This window comes from Panthera leo, chromosome D3, assembly GCF_018350215.1.
Source record: "Panthera leo isolate Ple1 chromosome D3, P.leo_Ple1_pat1.1, whole genome shotgun sequence".
NCBI lineage: Eukaryota > Metazoa > Chordata > Mammalia > Carnivora > Felidae > Panthera > Panthera leo.
This window is the reverse complement of record NC_056690.1, coordinates 20,554,005-20,572,048: the sequence shown is the minus strand read 5'-3', so window position 1 is coordinate 20,572,048 and position 18,044 is coordinate 20,554,005. Positions and strand designations below refer to the sequence as shown.

At 46.8% G+C, this 18,044-nt stretch overlaps 1 protein-coding gene and 3 gene segments (V, D, J or C); all 4 read left to right on the top strand.

Annotated features, from left to right (window-relative positions):
- LOC122203331 overlaps window positions 1-18,044 on the top strand; it is an 803,799-nt gene that overhangs the window by 1,483 nt on the left and 784,272 nt on the right.
- The window catches only part of LOC122203328 (immunoglobulin lambda-1 light chain-like), an 814,466-nt gene that overhangs the window by 35,358 nt on the left and 761,064 nt on the right, over window positions 1-18,044 (top strand). The window lies entirely within an intron of this gene.
- LOC122203338 lies at window positions 2,080-3,019 on the top strand. The segment is given in 2 exon segments: window positions 2,080-2,274; window positions 2,366-3,019. Coding segments are annotated over 2 exon segments (477 nt in total).
- On the top strand, window positions 7,866-8,578 carry LOC122203343. The segment is given in 2 exon segments: window positions 7,866-7,925; window positions 8,047-8,578. Coding segments are annotated over 2 exon segments (420 nt in total).

Below are 18,044 nucleotides of genomic sequence, written 5' to 3'. Positions count from 1 at the left end.
CCGTGGGTCTTTCATTCATGTTGAGTTCATTTTTGATTATGGTATAAGAAAGCGGTGCAGTCATTCTTCTGCACGTTGCTGTCCAGTTTACTCCACACCATTTGTGGAAGACACTTCTTCCCATTGGATACTCTTTCCTGCTTTGTCCAGCATGAGCTAGTGTATAGTGTCCTGGACTTGACACTTTCCAAGTTCCTCTGTCTCCCCAGGAGTCATTGTCAACCTGTGCTCACCCAGCCTTCATCAGCGTCACAATCGAGGAAACAGAATCCCCATAAGCAGGAAGCCCAGTGACAGCAAGTGTCACAGGAGTCCTAACACCAGGGCAGGACTTGCTTTGAACACCTGCTCTCCTGGGATGAGGCTGATGCGCAGGGATCCCTGGGTGAGTCTCTGTCCCCATGGGCGGCTGAGCCCCCAACCATGTCTGGGCTCCAGGTAGCGCCTGAAGCTGATCAGTGCATTGATTCTGGGACAGCAGCCTCAGTGCTGCTCCCTTGGAGCTCAAGGCCCACGGGGACACGAGGCACACTCTGCATCCTCTCAGGGCTGGACTGTCACCCTCAGACACTCCAGAGACACCTCCAGCCAGGATAGGTCTCTGCTGAAACGTCTGTCTCAACTCAGGGCTACAGGGCCTGTGACCTCAGAGACACAGTGCCCCTTATCTCCACCTCAGCTGGCATCTATATGGGATCTTTGAAAGAATTTTCTGGGTCAAATTGGCCTTAGCTAGTGGCAATTCATTCCTCTAATCAGCGGCGGCTGACTGAGCAATTTTTCTATCCTGAACACGGTGAACACAAGACACAGTGACTATTGCTTTACCCACCCTGAGAGGAGTCTGACCCCTTATCGTTCCATGCAGCAAACTCTGTGTTTGTTCATTCCACCAGCGAGATCAGTGTGAAGTTCACTGGAACAGGCTCCTCATCATGTTTCCCCAGGAACCATGTTGGGCTTTCCTACTTTACCTGTTAGACCAGCCCTAATATGCAGAATTGTTATTAAAATAATAATAATAGTAATAACAATAATGAATCAAGTGATTTAAGCAAGGTATTGGCCCCTATTCAACCAAGAACTTAATGTCACGTATTTTCCATTATGTTTTCACGCATTTGGCAACCACTATTTTAAATCATATTCTGTCTGCAATAAACATGGGTCCGGGGAAACACACTCGCAATTGAACCTGTACCTTCCCATTGAAACTGTCACTGAGTTTAAATCACTCTTTCGGAGCTGAGTTTTTGGAAAAAAATGACACACATTCGTTTTAAGGTAACAGTTGTCTAATAGGTGATTAACACATGAAGTCTGCAAGGAGGTCCCTGTCAGAACACCTGCAGCTGTCACTCCTTCCCTCCCAGAACTCCCTGCAGGTTTGCCCTTTGTGCTCTGAGGTCAATGCCACACACAGCCTCACTTGGCAGGGCTCTTGCAGAGTTGGGTCAATGTGTTTACAGAACAGATAATAGGAGGGATTCCGTGCCCACAGTGTGCTGAGGACTGTTTTCTAAGCTGGTGGAAATAGTGACAGATGACTGAGGCTTTTAGGGCTTAACCCTTCTAGGAACAGACACGAGGGCTTCTACACAACCCGGAAAGGTGTGCTCCCCAAGTCCTCAGGGCTGTGTGAACACGAGTGGAAGGGGAGTTCCAGAAACCAGGGAGGAATCCCATAAGAGGAACGGCCAGCCTCCTGGACAGAAGGGAACACCTGTCCATGGAGACCTGTCACTGTTCTGAACTTGATCATGATCTCAAAGGAGTGTATCCCAGAGACACCAGCTCAGTCTTGACCCATGAAGAGCAAGGGAGCAGTGGGGAGGCTGGAGCTGTCTCTCTGATGGGCTCTGGTCACCATGTCACACAATGGTGTGTCTGTGACTGGACACTAGGGGTCACTCAGGGCCTGGTTCTGAGGGGTCAGGGTTACTGAGACTTGAATCTGCCACCTAGCACTGCCTTTGCCTTCAGCTCAGGGCTCCCATCTGGGACCTCCCCACCCCCTGGCCCCAAACAGCTCCTGCCCTGCCCACCCCTGACCTCCTCAGGATGAGGGACCAACCGGGGCCTGTGAAGGGTCAGAGAGCTGGGGGTCTCATGCATGGATGGGCCTTCCCTCTCTCAGAGGATGAAGAGGGGAAGGAGGGGTTAGGGAAAGTCTGCTCAGCTGTGGGGTCACAGAGGGCAGGAGCAGTCATGAGGAACGGGCCTCCACCATGGCCTGGGTCTCTCTCTTCCTCATCCTACTTGCTCACTGCACAGGTGACTGGATGCAGAGACAGGGGAAGGAGCCCTGCTTCCTCCTCTTGTCTCTAGACCCCAGCCTCATCCTCTCTGTCTCTTCTTCTTCCAGAGTCCTTGGCCCAGTCTGTGCTGACTCAGCCATCTTCAGTGTCTGGGTCCCTGGGCCAGACGCTGACCATTTCCTGCACTGGAAGCCCAGCCAACACTGGGGCCGGTTATTGTGTGTTTTGGTACCAACAGCTCCCAGGAATGACCCTTAAAGCCATTCTCCATGAGAACACTTGGCCTTCGGGGGTCCCAGACCGGTTCTCTGGCTCCAAGTCTGGCAACACAGGCTCCTTGACCATCCCTGGGCTCCAGGCGGACGACGAGGCTGATGATCACGGCTCAACGTGGGACAACAAACTCATTGCTTATGCAGTGCTCAGTCCTTTGGGGAAGAGAGACAAAAATCTGCTGTTTCCCCAGCAACGGGGGTCCTCTTGCAGCCTCCTCTCTTTGGCCAAGTCAGCTGCTTCCTTCGTTTGGGGTAAACTGTAGTGTGAGAACAATGTCAAGGAACTTTGGTTAGCAAATAATCCATATTCTATTAACTTCAGGCCCCCAAGCCTGTCCCCGGTTGGAAGACATTGTAGGAGATTCTCCTACCGAGGAGAAATTCCTGGGCGTCAGGGGCCAGCTGCCCTGGCGACTGAGCCCATGACAGGTCAGGACAGAGCCAGGAACAAAGAGTCCAGGTATGTCTGAGTGTTGATACAGTGCTGCCCAGATAATGTGCATCCATAGCACTTCCTGAACACCTAGTGTGTGCCACAAATGACTCTAAGGATGTGGGTCCCTGTGGACGTGACAGGAAGGGTCCCCATGTTCAGGGAGTTGACAGTGTCTGGGAGAAGAGAGAGGACACAGAACCTAAACATGTTGTAAAGGAAGGTTGTCAAAAGTCCTCTCCATGAATATCCTTGACGATGAAACACATTGCAGGAGCATGGGAGTAACATGGTCACTGTACATGAGAAGCCTTAAAAGTGGTCATGGCCAAAGACGTGAGTAGAGTTCATTACGATGCAATTGACAAGAAAATGGGTTTATTCCTGTGACACACAACACAAACACATTTTAAAGGCAAGTAGAGAAAGTTACCTAGTTATAAGCAACATGTAAGACTTCTGAAATAGTATAAATAATTTGTTTTCAATGAATGACATTTCTGATAAACATAGGAAGTATTTTGGTAAAACAGAGTGCTTGTATTCTAGGCAGATAAGGTTAAAAGTGAATAAACCTTTTGTTTCCATTTTTAATAAGAGCAGACCAATAGTTCAAGAAAATTTTGACCTTTTAACCCAGAGAAAACACAATTTTGATTTTTCATGCATGTATTTTGATATGAAACCTCATTTATTTACTGAATATCTTTAAAATTTAACCAGTACTGACCACACTTAAAATTATTTTCCAGGTTTCTTTTCCAAAATCCTACTACAGCTTTCTCTTATACATTTAGATCTTGATCTAAGGATTCTTTGAATAACCGGACTCATGTTAGGACAATATTATTTTTCTTTTCCTTCAACACAAAATGTATTCCCTTTCTTCATACTTTTTCCCCTCAAAAAACACATGTCTTACTTTCCCGGAGCACATAGCTGTTTTCCTTATTGTTTTTAGTAGCCTAAGTTATATTTATTAGAATTCCTAACTCTAGAGACCTTAGTTTTCTAGTGAAAATTAAATAGGAAGCAACTGTGAACTGTTTGCTATGCCAGTATTCTTTAGATTAGCAAATTTATGACTGCCTTTCACAATTTCTAGAAACATAACAAAATATTTAAATAAATAACAACCCAAGTTTACTAATGGACCCACATTTATCTTTATAGTTTTTCTGTACTAAGACAAAAGTAGATAAGCAGATGGTTCATACTTAAATGTTTTACTATTTTATCTTATTTACCTTATAAAACATAAAGAACTACAATTGTTAGGAAGCTATACTCTCCGTAGCAATTAGTAGATTAAATGCAATCCCTATCAAATGCCCACATGCCTATTTTGCACTCTAAGAAAAGATGATCTTAAAATTTCTGTGGAATTGCAGGGACTCAGACCATGCAAAAAATCCTGAAGAAGAACACATTTTCAGGACTGACAATTCTAGTTTTCAAAACTCACTGGGGCACCTGCGTGGCTCAGTTGGTTTGGCATCCAACTTCTGCTCAGGTCATGTTCTCACATGAGTTCGAGCCCCACATTGGGCTCTGTGCTGAAAGCTCGGAGCCTGGAGCCTGCTTCAGATTCTGTGTGTCCCTGTATCTCCGCTCCTTCCCTGCTCGCACTCTGTGTCCATCTCTCTCTCTCTCAAAAATATATAAACATTAAAAAAATTTTTTTTAGATTTCAAAACTCACTAAAACTCACTTATGAAGCTATAGTCAACATGAATGTGGTACCCGCCTAAGGATAGACATAGGGATAAGTAAAACATATCTCAGAGGCCAGAAATGAATCATTCATCTATGGTCAATTGATTTTCAAAAGGGTGCTCAGAGAATATACTCTGAAAAAAAAAGGTCTCTCCAACCAATGGTGCTGGGCCAACTAGATATCCACACACAAAAGTATGAAGTTAGACTCTTACACATACTGTAAACAAAAATGGATGTAAAATGGATCAAAGATCTAAATTTTAGAGCTAAAACTATAGAGATCTTAGAAGAAAACAAGAAGGAAATCCCCATGATTTTTGAGCTTGGCAAGAGATTCTTCACATAGGATATCATAAGAAACACCCAAAAAAGGGGGGGATGATCATCAATTGGGCCTCTCAAAAGTTCCTATTTTTGTACACCCAAAGATACTATCAAGAAAGAAAATGCAACCCTAAGTACAACCGCATCTCCCAGAGGCCACTGAAGGAGATAAGAAATGCCTGGGACAGCCTAGCTCTAGCCATGGGTTCTCAGGAGGACTGTGACCACCATGGTGTAACCTCTTCTCCTTGTGTTGTCTTCTTACCACACAGGTAAGGACGGTCCTTGGTGACCCAAAGCAGCCTCTGAGCCTATGTCCACACCTTTGGATCAGACCTCCAAGCAGCTTCACCTCCATCCCTGCCCCATCACCCATGAGTGTCTGTGTTTGCAAGTTCTTTCTGCCAGCTTGTGCTGACTCAGACACCCTCCTTCTCCGCATCTCTGAAGAATCAAATAGACTCATTTTCACCTTGAGAAGTGACATCATTGTTGTTTTAAGAAATACGCATAATGGTGCCAGTAGAAGCCATGGAACCCTCGGCGGTATCTCCTGCGATTCAAGGCAGGGTCAAATACCACACCAGAGATCCCAGTGCCCTGTCGTTTTCTGGATCCAAAGATGTTTTGACCGATGCATATGTTCTGACGTCTCTGGAATCTCGTGTGTAAGGAAGTGACTCTTAGTGTCCTATATGCCAAGATAGTACCAATGCTTACACAGTGCTTTAGATCCATAGGGAAGTGAGAGAAAATCTCCCTCCACTCTCTAGACCTGGTGGCATCCCCTGTCAAGAGGTTCCAGGAGTGACTTTTGTTGTCAGATCTTCCAAAAAATTATTTGTTGTCTGGGAATAAGATGATCTGAGAGTGCCATATCCCTTCCTTCAGTTATATCTTCAGAGTGATCCTTATTCTTAGTCACCCTGTGTTCATATTTTCGAAGGCAAACTAGCTTGTTCAGAGTTACAAATGACTCAGTGAAGGAGAGCCTGGCTGTCTCAGTGGTTAGAGCATGCAACTCTTGACCTTGGGTTCATGAGTTCAAGCCCCACTTTAGGTACAGAGGTTACTTCAAAATAAACTGTTGAGGGTCACCTGGGTGGCTCAGTTGGTTGAGTGTCCAACTGTTTGATTTCAGCTCAGGTCATGATCCCAGGGTGTTGGGATCGAGTCCTGTGTCAGACTCCACACTCACTTTCTCCCTTTTTCCTGTGATAGAGCTCTGCTGAACTCCTGAATTCCCTGGTGCTGGGCAGTGCCTTCCCAATGAGCAGATCTGAACAGATCCCTTAACAAGGAAGATAGACAAAATGACTATTACACATGCAAAGTGATTTCCAACTTCATATGTCATTGTGGTATTACAAATTGAACAAGGACGTACCAGAGGCCTCCCGTGACCATGGCTAAAGTTCAATACAGTGCCAGCACCAATACTACCGAGGATGTGGGGCAGCAGGAACTCTCATTCACTGCTGGTGGGAGTGCGAAAAGCCCCATCACTTGGGAAGATTCCTTGGCAGTGTCTTCCACGGCAAACAAAGCCTTAAGGATATAATGCAAAAAGAACAGTCCTACGGATTACTCTAAATGAGGTTCTTGTGTGCAAATGAGCATATGCACCTAAATGTTTGTTGCTGTCTTGTTTATGATTGCCAAGACTCGAAAGTGACCAACGCACCCTTTAGAATGGGTAAACAATATCTGTATGTCCACACATGGAATAGGACGCAGGAGAAAGACATGAGTAATCAGGCCACAAAACACATGGGTGAAACTTCCATGCATATGTGTTAGTGTCAGAATCTACCATGAAGAGTCTGCAGCAGTGAGTAGGGGGGATGAGGGGCAGGGACCCAGACCCCAGCTCCAGGCCCTGGGTCACTGTGCATCCCGTGTCCAACAGAGTGTGCGGGTGCTCCCCCAATCCCTCAGCTGGCAGGTTCCCTCTCCTTGTGTCTAGCAGGTGCTCTTGATGATTTGCACAGACAGGATTGCAAGTCTCCCAGAACACGGAGGTGAGGTCACAAGATGGCCTTGCAGTGGTCCCTGCTGGATGCCCAGCCCTGCTCTGTCCCCCCACCTGCAGCACCCTCATCAGGGTTTGCTGTGTCTTGTCTCCCCTGCTCTGGAGGGACCCGGCATGCCCACATTACGTGTCCTCCTGTGTGAGTGTCTGTCCCCTAGGTGAGCTCCTGTCCACATCCGGCACCCAGGGCCAGCATGCATCGCCTGAGCTGTACCATTGGGACAGATGGTTTCTCTTCCCTCTCCCGTGTGTCTTGTCCTCAGCTCCATAGTGGTTCACAGGTTGTACTGAGTCAGGACTGCATGTGTCCCTCTCATCAGACCCCATCCATGGATGATGCCTGATGTAGAGCAGGACCTTTCTCTTTCCCTGGAGGGTCACTCTCAGGTGGTGGAAACACAGGCACCAGGGAAGCCTGCATTGGGAAAGGAGAGGTTCACCCAGACACCAGCAGGGGGCAGGTGACAAGATCTGTGGCTTTCTACAGGAAGGGGGCTCCCTGCTGAGTAGCCCTCCAGAGTAGAAAGCCCCAGGGCTGGACCCCTTGTTTCCAGTGGGGACAGGGCAGGTGACTTCTCTGTTCCTAAAGGAGTCCCTGAACCTGGGCCTGTGTGTGGTCCCAACAGCTGCTTCTTCCAGGCCCACCCAGGGGGAAACTAGTGCATCACATAGTCTTCCTGTCAACGGGCTGCAGACCTCTAAGTGCACAGGAGCGAGCAGGAGAGGTGGGTCCCATTTGCATGAGCAGCCCCTCCTTTTGAGCTCTGTGGACTGGGGATAAGAGAGGCCCAGGGCAGCCCAGTCCCGACTCTGTGGTCTAGGAAGGGCATGTGTCACCATGGCCTGGATCCCCGTCCTCGTCGTGCTCCTCTGCCACTGCACAGGTAGGGACGGGACCCAGTGTCCCAGGGTGGGCCTACAGCCAGAGTGAAACCCTTGTGGCTCAGTTCCCTAATCCCACTTGCGTTGTTCCTTCTCTTCCCTCTGCTGTGTCTGTGTTTGCAGGTTCCCTGTCCCGGCCTGTTGTGACTCAGCCAGCCTCCCTCTCTGCATCTCTGGGAACAACAGCCAGACTCACCTGCACTCTGAGCAGTGACATCAATGTTGGAAGCTATAACGTATACTGGTTCCAGCAGATGGCACGGAGCCCTCCCCGGTATCTGCTGTACTACTACTCAGACTCAGATAAGCATCGGGGCCCCGGGATCCCCAGCTGCTTCTCCGGGTCCAAAGATGCCTCAGCCAATGCAGGGCTTTTGCTCATCTCTGGGCTGCAGCCTGAGGACGAGGCTGACTATTACTGTGCAATCTGGCCCAGTAGTGCTGGTCACAGTGACACAGACACATGGGGAAGTGGGACAAATACCCAGCCTGCTTAGACCACTGTACTCTGATTCTCTGAAGTCTAATATAACTTGAATGCACAATTACTATACTTGGGTGTAGCTACTGGATCTGAATGTCCTTCTTCCCAGTTTCCTATCAAAGCTGTGTGAACTCTACGAAAAAAAGAAAAAAAAAAAGAAAGAAAAATGACAACAACAATAAAGCAAACCAAAGACAACAGAAAAGTTATAATGATGCAGAAATTTCGCCTAGTGGTTCATACGTAAAAATTAGAGCCTGTGGATTTGGCTTTTTTTCTCTTCACAAGGGTCCATCAACTTGCCTTAGTTTTCTGATCAGAGTCTACAGACCGTGCCCGCGGCAGACAGTCCTCCACAGCATGGCCTGTGTTCCTCCAGGGGTGAGAGCAGAGGCCCTCCCTTCCCTCCAGGCTCCTGTGCTCAGGGCTGACTGAGTAGCTCTGTGTCCCAGCCAGGAGACACTAAGGAATCACAGGCGCAGAGCTGGCCTGGCCCACTGGCTGGGTACCTGCCCTTCATTTGTGATGTCAGGAGAGGGTGACTGTCCCTGGGAGAAACCGTGTGCGCCAGTCAGCAAACTTCTCAGTGGGGCTTGTGAGGGACAGGTGGGAGTGCCACCAGTGCAGCAAAATTTTTAGTCTGCTTGGGAGATTTCACCGACGTGACTTCCCTACAGCTGACACCATCAGGGCCCATGGGCAGCATGTGGCTGGTTTCTGGAGCCCAGAAGAATGGACTGTGTCTTCCTCTCCTATCCTGCCGCATCGGGGTTGTCCGTGATCCATGCAGTAGAGGGGCTGCGGGGCACCATGTTGCATAAAGGAAGTCGATCCCCTGAGCCTTTCCAGGAGAACGTCTTGTCATTTGCGACAACATGGACGAACCTGCAGGACATGACCCTGAGAGAAATAAGGCCTACACAGAAAGGCAAATGCTTTTTTATCTCATTTATATGTGGAACCTACAGGAAAAAGATAACAAAATCCCTGTCAATTTTTAGTGATGAGGATGAGTTAGAATAGGGTAACACATATAAAGATGGGAAAGAGATTGGTGTGAGTGCAACTTCCTTAACATAAGTTGGATTTTCATCTAGTAATTTTTAATTATGAAAATACACACAACAGGAAATTTACTCTTTTCATCACTTTCTTGTGCAATTCAGAGATATGAAATATATTCGCCATGTTGGGTGACCATCACGACTCTCCATTTCTCAAAGCTTTTTATCATCCCAAACAGTAACTGTGCACCCAGGAAGGGAATGGGTCAGCTGGGTGTACAGAGAAGCCAGGGCCCCAGGAGCTCATGCCAATGCAGGAAGCAGCAGAGGGCAGAGGGCAGCTCCCATGGGGGCTCTTTGCGGATGTGGCCTGACCCAGGTGGGATCGTTCGTTAGGCTGTGCTTTTTACCCCGGAATGACCACGTGGGTGCACGCTGCAGCCCATGGCATGGGGATCCATGTGCCCGCTGCAGGGGGTCCAGAAACTCCAGCTTTCTTTCCTAAAATGTGTCAGGGAACATCCATGAGAACTGAGGTACTCCTCTGAGGCATCTGCTATATGATTCATGCTTATTCTTGTCTGAATTCCCTGCAAAATCCATGTGTGCTCTCCTCCAGAGACTGAGGAAAGGCCTCGTTTTCAGTCTACATTCTCTGTGCTTGTCAAGGGGAACTTGCACTTATTTCTGGTCTTTTTATTTATATTATTTGGGTACTTTTAGCTTTATTTATTTATTTTAAGAGAAAGAGAGAGAGAGGGAGAGAGAGAGGAAGGAGCAGAGAGAGAGGGACAGAGAATCCCAAGCAGGCTCAGAACCCGGCTCAGGGCTCAATCACAGAAGTGGACATCATGACCCGAACTGAAATCAAGAGTCTGACACCCAACCGACTGAGCCACCCTATTTCTGGCCTTTTGAATCTGGAGCATTGATATATGTGTCTCTTTTTGGGCCGACACCATACCAATTATAGGTAATACAAAGTTTGATAGATGATAGAGATAGAATATACTCACGTGATCTATAGCCATGCACCGTCATTGACTACCTCATCGAGGTCAGTGCAGAGGGTAATGGGGACTGGCCCGCCAGAATGGGAAGTGAGATGAGAAAACTGGGCTGTCCCCTCAGGGCTCCCAAAAGAGGCTGTGGAGGGGAGTGAATGCTCTCGGCTCTTGTGTTCACTGGGCAGAAACATCATCCCCGAGCGGTCCACGAGTCTTGGCCCCAACAACACAAGTCTCTAAGTAGTGGGAGGAGCCCAGGGTAATTCATGCTGAGGAGGTCCTGTGTCTGCAGCAAGGACTGAGGTGTGGTGGCACGTGCAGCACAGGAAGAAGCCCTGAGGGAGGAGAAGATCTGGCCTGTGTGGGGGTGGACAGTATGCCAGGCTGACTGAAGTCCTTAGTGCCCTGGTCTCTCTCTCGCAACTCCAGGATGTCCCTTCCAGTCATGGGTGTGGCTGGACACTGAGACAGCAGGGGGCGCTGTGGGCCTGTCCCTGAGGGGTGTGTGTGGGGGTCCCAGCTGAACACCCAGGCCTGGAACCCTGCCTTGTGCCCCCTGCAAAATTGTGCCTAGAGGAGTTTCCCTAGTCCCACCCACCCCACACTCAGCTGTCACCACATTCAGTCCCAGGGGAGGGAGAGATTTGCATGAAGGCTTCCTCTCTCTCTTCCAGGAAGGGAGAGGATAAGAGAGGCTTTGTGCAGGTCTCTCCCTTGAGGGCTCAGAAGCACAGCCTGGGGTATCTCCACCCTGGCCTGGACCCCTCCCCTCCTCACCTTCCTTGCTCTCTGCTCAGGTTACTGGCTGTGGAAAGCAGAAGAATTGCTTCCGAGGACCCCTAAGTTGCTTGTTTTCCCCATTTTGAGAACACACTGTGGGTAATAACCTGACACTGACCTGTGTCTCCACTGCTGTGTTGCTGGGTCCTGGGCACTGTCTGTGTTGACACAGGAAGCCTCTTCATCAGGGTCTGTGGGCTAGAAGGTCACCCTCACCTGCACTGGAATCTGCAACAATGTTGGGTCGTATTATGTGGGCTGGTACCCACAGATTCCCCACCGTGTCCCCAAAGCTGAGATACTCAGAAGCACTAGGCCCTCCGGGATCCCAGCTGGGTTCTCGAGAACAGGGCCTCTCTGATCATCTCGGGCCGGCGGCCTGAGGACGAGGCTAGTCATTACTGACAGTGCTCTAAGCCCGTGGGCAAATGATACAGCAATGTGCCCCAGTTTCCCATGGTCACTGCCAGTGACAAATAAACAGGGAGACCGAGGACACCCCGGAGGTTCTGAGGGTCTGACTCTCTGAGCACAGAACAACTATGAAGAGTCAGTGACAGTAGCTTCACCTCATGTTGTTTTCTTCTGAAAATAAGACAAATCTCTTAAGATCATTTACAGGCATAAAGTGCAGTCATTTAAATGGTACGATTCAGTGGTCTGTAGTATGTTTCCTGAGTTTGGGAAACATCATCAGGATCAAATTGACAACATTTCCATCACCTGCAGAAAAAATCCCAGACCCCCCAGCAATGAGTCCATGGCCCCCCTGCACTCAGCCCTTTGGAGCCAAAAATTCCTTTCTGTCTGCAGTGATTTTCCTGATGTGAACATTTCACAGGGGCCGAGTCACAGACCACGTGTCCCCGGAAGCACACCATTCAGTGTCATCAGCGTGTGCATTGTTGTAGGAACATCACAGGCACCATATTTAAATACAGGGAACGTTTCATCGTTTCCTCTAGAGACGTGTTCATCTTGTGCCGAGGACACGCGGATCTATCTAGATGGCTGCAATTTTAATAGAGGCTGTCGAAATAGCATAATTATTTTCCATGATGGTGTGTAATCACAGATTCTTTTTTAAAACGTTTATTTTCTGATGGCTATTGTCCCCCATTTTCATTTTTTATTTTGTAGATTTCTGCATACTGCAACTTTGTTCAATAGTTTAGCCGGTGTTGTTTATTATTATGAAGAATAATATTATGTGTTACGGTCCATATTTCAAGTTTTTGTCTCATACATTTGTCCTTTCCTTGTGGTGGGGTGTGGCTCTGTGGCCTTTCTCTTTTTCCCATTCCCTCATGCCCAGCAGACTCTACATGTCTCCTCCCCACTCTTTTTCCTTAGTGAGATGTTTCCAGAGCATCCCTCCTGACTTGGCTTTCTCTCCCATCTGCCCACAGCACTGCATCTGAGACCTCCCGTTTCACTATTGCTCAACCTGGATGCCCATCCTGTGGTCAGGGCTTAGGTTTCTCCACTTGCTGTCTTGTGTCTTCACTCGCATGGGCTTTTTCGAGTGATGGTGGTTCAGACCCACGGCTAGCTTTCCCCTTCTGTCACCCAGCCTTTTCGGGAACTGAGTTCTCTTTCCACTGACGCTCATGATTTGTGGTGTGAGCCTGGGCGCAAGGCCACCAGGGATTCTTAACAACAGACGCCTTTAAAATTATTTCATTTTTTTCTAACTTACTTTGATCTAAAGGGTGAAAATGAGCAGACAAAGATAATTTTAAGAAAACTGTTACTTAATATTTGTCTGAAATTTCTTATTAATAGTCTTAAATGTCACTAAAACCACAGGTAGAGAGTAGAGAGAAGAAGGCAGGTTTCCAAGTTAAGGGATGAAATATATTACTTAGAAGTGTTGGAGCTACTTTGAGTTCACTCCTTGGTGAGGCACAGGCACAGGCTTCAGCAGATGCTGTCACACAAAGGAAACTTTATTTGCCACAGATATGGGGATCAGGGACAAGAATTATCAAAGCTGTGACTCCCTGAGTGGAGGTGAGTGGGTTCCTTTTGTTCAGGGTTAGGATGGATACCCAGAAAAGGGAGTTTTGTCATCTTATGCAAGAGTGGGCCTGAGGTTGTGCAGGAATATGGAGAATAGGAGCTGTGTCCCCATCATGTGGTAGGTTAATGAAGCTTGTCCTCCTCTTGGGGCAGAGACTTAACATTATAAAGAGGCAGAGGTCCCTGGAGGACACTCCCTGGTCCACCTGCACTGGTGGAGCTGTTGCAGGAGATAAAACTGGTCTAGGCTCCCAGGCTCTTTCTGCCGTTTGCCTCTGAAATAGATGTACTTCCTGTGAAAAGAAGGAGTGTCAGTGGGGGTCCTGCTGGTGACTGTTTTAACCTCATTAACCTGTGGGGCAAGGTTTCAATCTTGCAAAAACAACTCAAGCATGTGCTTTAGGGAAAAGTTTACTTTTGTTCCTGCACTGGGACTTTTCCTCTGGGTCACTGTCTCTGAAGCACTCAGGCTATTTCCTGGCCTGGTGGAGACTGGTAGGTTGGCATCCCCTTTGTTCTCCTCAAACCCTGAACTCCTGACCTTGTTGCATTTCTGTTTTCTTTTCCTCCCAGGAAAGTGCTCAGTATGGGTGCTGGGCAAGTAGAACCTGCAGGGCACAGACCACAGAAAATAGCTGGGGGCCTCAAATGAGTGCTCTTGGGGCAGGAAAGCTGTCTCCTCTTTATATACAGAGATTTTTTCCCACCTGAGGACCCCTTCAGTTCTGCTTTCAGATGGCTCAGGGTATTTAGTTTAAAAACACTGTGCTAACAAGCGGCCTTGGGCGGTTTAGTCATTTAAATGTCTGACCTCAGCTCAAGCCATGATCTCCTAGTTTGTGATTTCAATTCCCAAGTCCACCTGTCTGCTGTCAGCAAGGAGCCTGCTTTGGATCCTTCATCCCATCTCTCTCTGCCTCAACCCTGCCCTGTCGTGCTCTCTCTCTCAAAAATAAATAAACATTAAAAAAATATGGCCCTAATAAGATAATTCAGTAAACTCATGAGAAATGTATAAAATAAAGTTTGTATTAATTATTTCAATAATAATTTCAGTAATAACGAGACCTTGTTACATTCTAAAAATAACGAAAAGGATTCTTATCATATTGCCAACAATGTCAAGATGCTAATATTATTGAACAGAGAGCTGGTTCCGAATTCAGGCTCTGCTGTTTGCCACTAGAAATTCATTCAATACTTGAGAGACAAGGGATGATGGGAAAGGAATGGGTGCTTCCTCAGGAAGCCAGCAACCTGGGGAGATGTGGACAAATGTCTCAAAGATCATGTTCTCTGTCTAGGAGAAGTCCTATACTTTCGTACGGGAAGGTGCAGGGAATCGTGGCGGTTCTCCATGGGGGAGAAGCAAGTGTTCACATGGCTAGTTCTCTGTGGACATGAGCCTGGCAGTGCCAGATCTGTTGGCATCATTGGCAGCTGCTCCAAATGTGGTCAGGCCTTCGCCTCTGGGAAAGGTCAGTCCTTCACTCCTTCCTCAGGGACAGTGGCCTGCAAATCGCAAGAAAGTAGGGTAGTTCTGTTGCAGATCAAGGGTCTTAGGTCAGCGCACAAAGAGTGTCTGTGCTTGAAACAACTTCCCCCGAGAGACCAGAGGGAGAGCTGTTACATTGAGATGTGTGAAATCTATATATGAAGGGAACTGTAAACTGTCCCGAAGAATGTGAAAGCATATTTGAAATAGTGAACTGTCGAAGACTCTAAGTCTAGCGTTCTCTCTTGTCTAGCAAGAGAGGGGGACACTGGATGAAAAGCGAGAGATGGCTAATGAGCAGGAAAAGACAAGAGCCCCAAATAAGGGTCCTTGCTCTGTATTTATTAAGATCAGAAGGCTTACAGATTTGATGGGTGTGCACAAAGAGACAAGGAAATTGTGAGCATTGACTTGCGGATGTGAACAAAAAGGGTTTTTGAAGATATACAGTGTTTGGGGTTTGGGCCAATAGACAACAAAGTCCTGGCACGGGGCAGATGGGCAGATGGTTGTTACCATGGTTGTTAACGGCACCCTGTCTGTTTATCTGAGCCTGCCTAGGGGCTAAGGCAGACAGGGGGAACAACCTCAGGGTTAACAAGGCACCTTTTCTTTTGTTAACCATCTCTGCTCTGGGCTGCTTTGCCTGCAGTGCAGCGGTCTGTAGCTCAATTTACCTCTTTACCTAACTTGGTCCTTTCCTCCAGTGAAAGCAGCTTTTCTGCTATAGTACTAAGTTGGAGAGTGCTTCTGCCTTGAATGCTTAATCTTGCTTACCTCATATGCCTTTGTATGGGGAGTCTTTGTGCCTGTTCTTATTTTAGGCCTTTTCCCTTCCCTCTCTATTGTGGGGGCTCTGCACCCCTTTCTATCTGGGTGCCTGTACATCCGCCTAGTCTTGGGGTGCCAATCTGGTTTGCCCAAATTCAGTTGTGAGCATCCTATGGCTTTATATTTCTTTATGTCGTATTAACCCCTTGGTGTAGGCCCGGGGGACTCCTAAGCTCATCCCCCACAGTGAACATCTTTTTTTGTCGTCAAAAAGAAAACAAAACATAAGCCTGTTAACAATTAGTGGGTGACGCCATGAAACTTACATTCGAGCTTCTATTTTCCAGTGTGGAGTCTGGGTGGAAAATACTTTCTCAATTCAAGGAGATTGAGGAAGTCTGACTGTGCACTGTAGATAGGGACAGCCCTAACAATGGACTACAGCGAGGAATGTGAGAAATGAAGGATCACAGGGTGTCTGACTTGGGAGGCCCTAAAGAGAGTCTCATACATTCTCAGTGGGAACAGTCATCACGGCCATGTGCCCCTGCAGCCAGTCAGCTGGGGGACTCAGCTGGAGAGGGAGCAATATGTGGATTTGAGGGGGTGGGTGGTCAGTGAGGCGGGTGGGACTAAACCTCGAGGGGTATGTGGGATGGATTGTGATCATGCTAATGATCACCCAGGATTTTAAGAAAGTGAGGAGGGATAGGGAGTCTAAGGAAGTGAAGAAACCAGCAGGAAAAGGGAGAGAGAAAATGCCATTTCTTCCATGTCTTAAGTATCCTCTCGCCCACCCTCATATTGGACAAGAGGGAGTGGTATCTGTCTCACCAGGCCTCCTGCCTTGTCTCCTTGACACCAGAGTAGAAGTAGAAAGAAATCAGTTGTGATAATAGCCAAAGTATTAAATGACAGCTGAGGGGCCCCTGGGTGGCTCCATCAGTTAAATATCTGACTTCGGTTCAGGTCATGATCTCATGGCTACTGAGTTCAAGTGCCATGTCGGGCTCTCTGGTGACAACTCAGAGCCTCCAGCCTGCGTCCCATTCTGTCTCCCTCTCTCTCTGCCCTTCCCCCACTTGTGTTCCATCTCTCTGTCTCTCAAATATGTATAAACTTTTAAAAAATTAAAAAAGAAAGACCGATGAAAGAGTCTCCCTCACTCTCTCAGGTAGGATGATTCTCTTCTACTTCCTGCACAGCTCAAGACCTATTTGTGCTCATGGAAAAGAATGAATGAGTATATGAATGAGAGTGATAAAAGTTTTCAGAGAACACAATATAGAAGAGTACATCTTCAGTTTGGTAAAGAAAACTATAAAACACCTTCCTTTCGGTGAACACACACAGAGATGAAGCACTGAAAGCTTTCCCACCTCGGGTAGGGAGCAAGGCCACCATGTCCTATCTCAACACTGCTGTTCCACATAGGACTGGATGTGTCTGTCAGAACCATATGGCAAGACAAACAATGAGAGGCATTCAGATGAAGAAGAACAAGAGACAATTGTCCCATTTCAGGTGAGAGAATGACCTACAGGAAAACTACAAAGGAACCTACAATTAGGTATGCAAATATATAAATTCAAAGAGTCATAAATAATTTTGGAAACATTTTAGAATAAAGATCAACATCGAAAGATCATATAGATGTATCCATACTAGCAATAAACAGGTGAAAATAATTAAAAAAAAAACTTAAAACCACTCAATGAAATATTTAGGGGCATATTTCACAAAACAAGTACAGGCCACAGGTGCTGAAATCTGGACAATGCTGGTAAATGTAATCAAAGTGGATCTAAAACAAGGAAAGATAAGTTCCGTTCATGGATTAGAAGACTCATTATAGTAAATATGCCAGTTCTTCCCAAATTGGATAAAAGTGTGCTTGAGTTCTTATCCTAGCAAGTCAGGGTGGTATGGATAGAGGATAGACACATTGGCCAAGATAACAGAACATAAAACCCAGAAACGGACCCACAGAATGAAAGATAAACAATTTTTTTCTTTTACAAAGTTGGAGAAGCCTTTCAGAAGAGAAAGGATGGACTTTTGGACAAATGGCCACAAAACAGTTGGATATCCTGAGCGAGAAATGAATCATACTTAAAACTCACTTTATATGTATTAAAAATTACTAAAAGGATTATAGAAAAAAACTATAAACCTAAAGCTGTAAAATAAAAGGAGAAAATATTCAGGATCTAGGGTTTCTATAAAAAAGTTTAGGCAAGACACTGTCAGGATAACCCATGAAAAAACAATAAAAGAAAAACAAAAAATGACACTTGTTAAATACGACTTCATCAAATATAAATGCATTGTATTTCCTTTTCTTCTTAAGGTAGTAAGCCAAGGAAATTACCTAAAAATATAGAAGATTAACATAATACTCAATTTATTGGAAAGTAGTTGGAATCCATTGCTTTAAAGCACAGGAGTTTTCAAATATTCACGAGATAGACATATTCTCAATTGTATGCCAGAGGAGGGACATGAGGTCTGGAATATCTTCTGCAATGAACTGGCAATTTACCATTTAATTGAGGTAA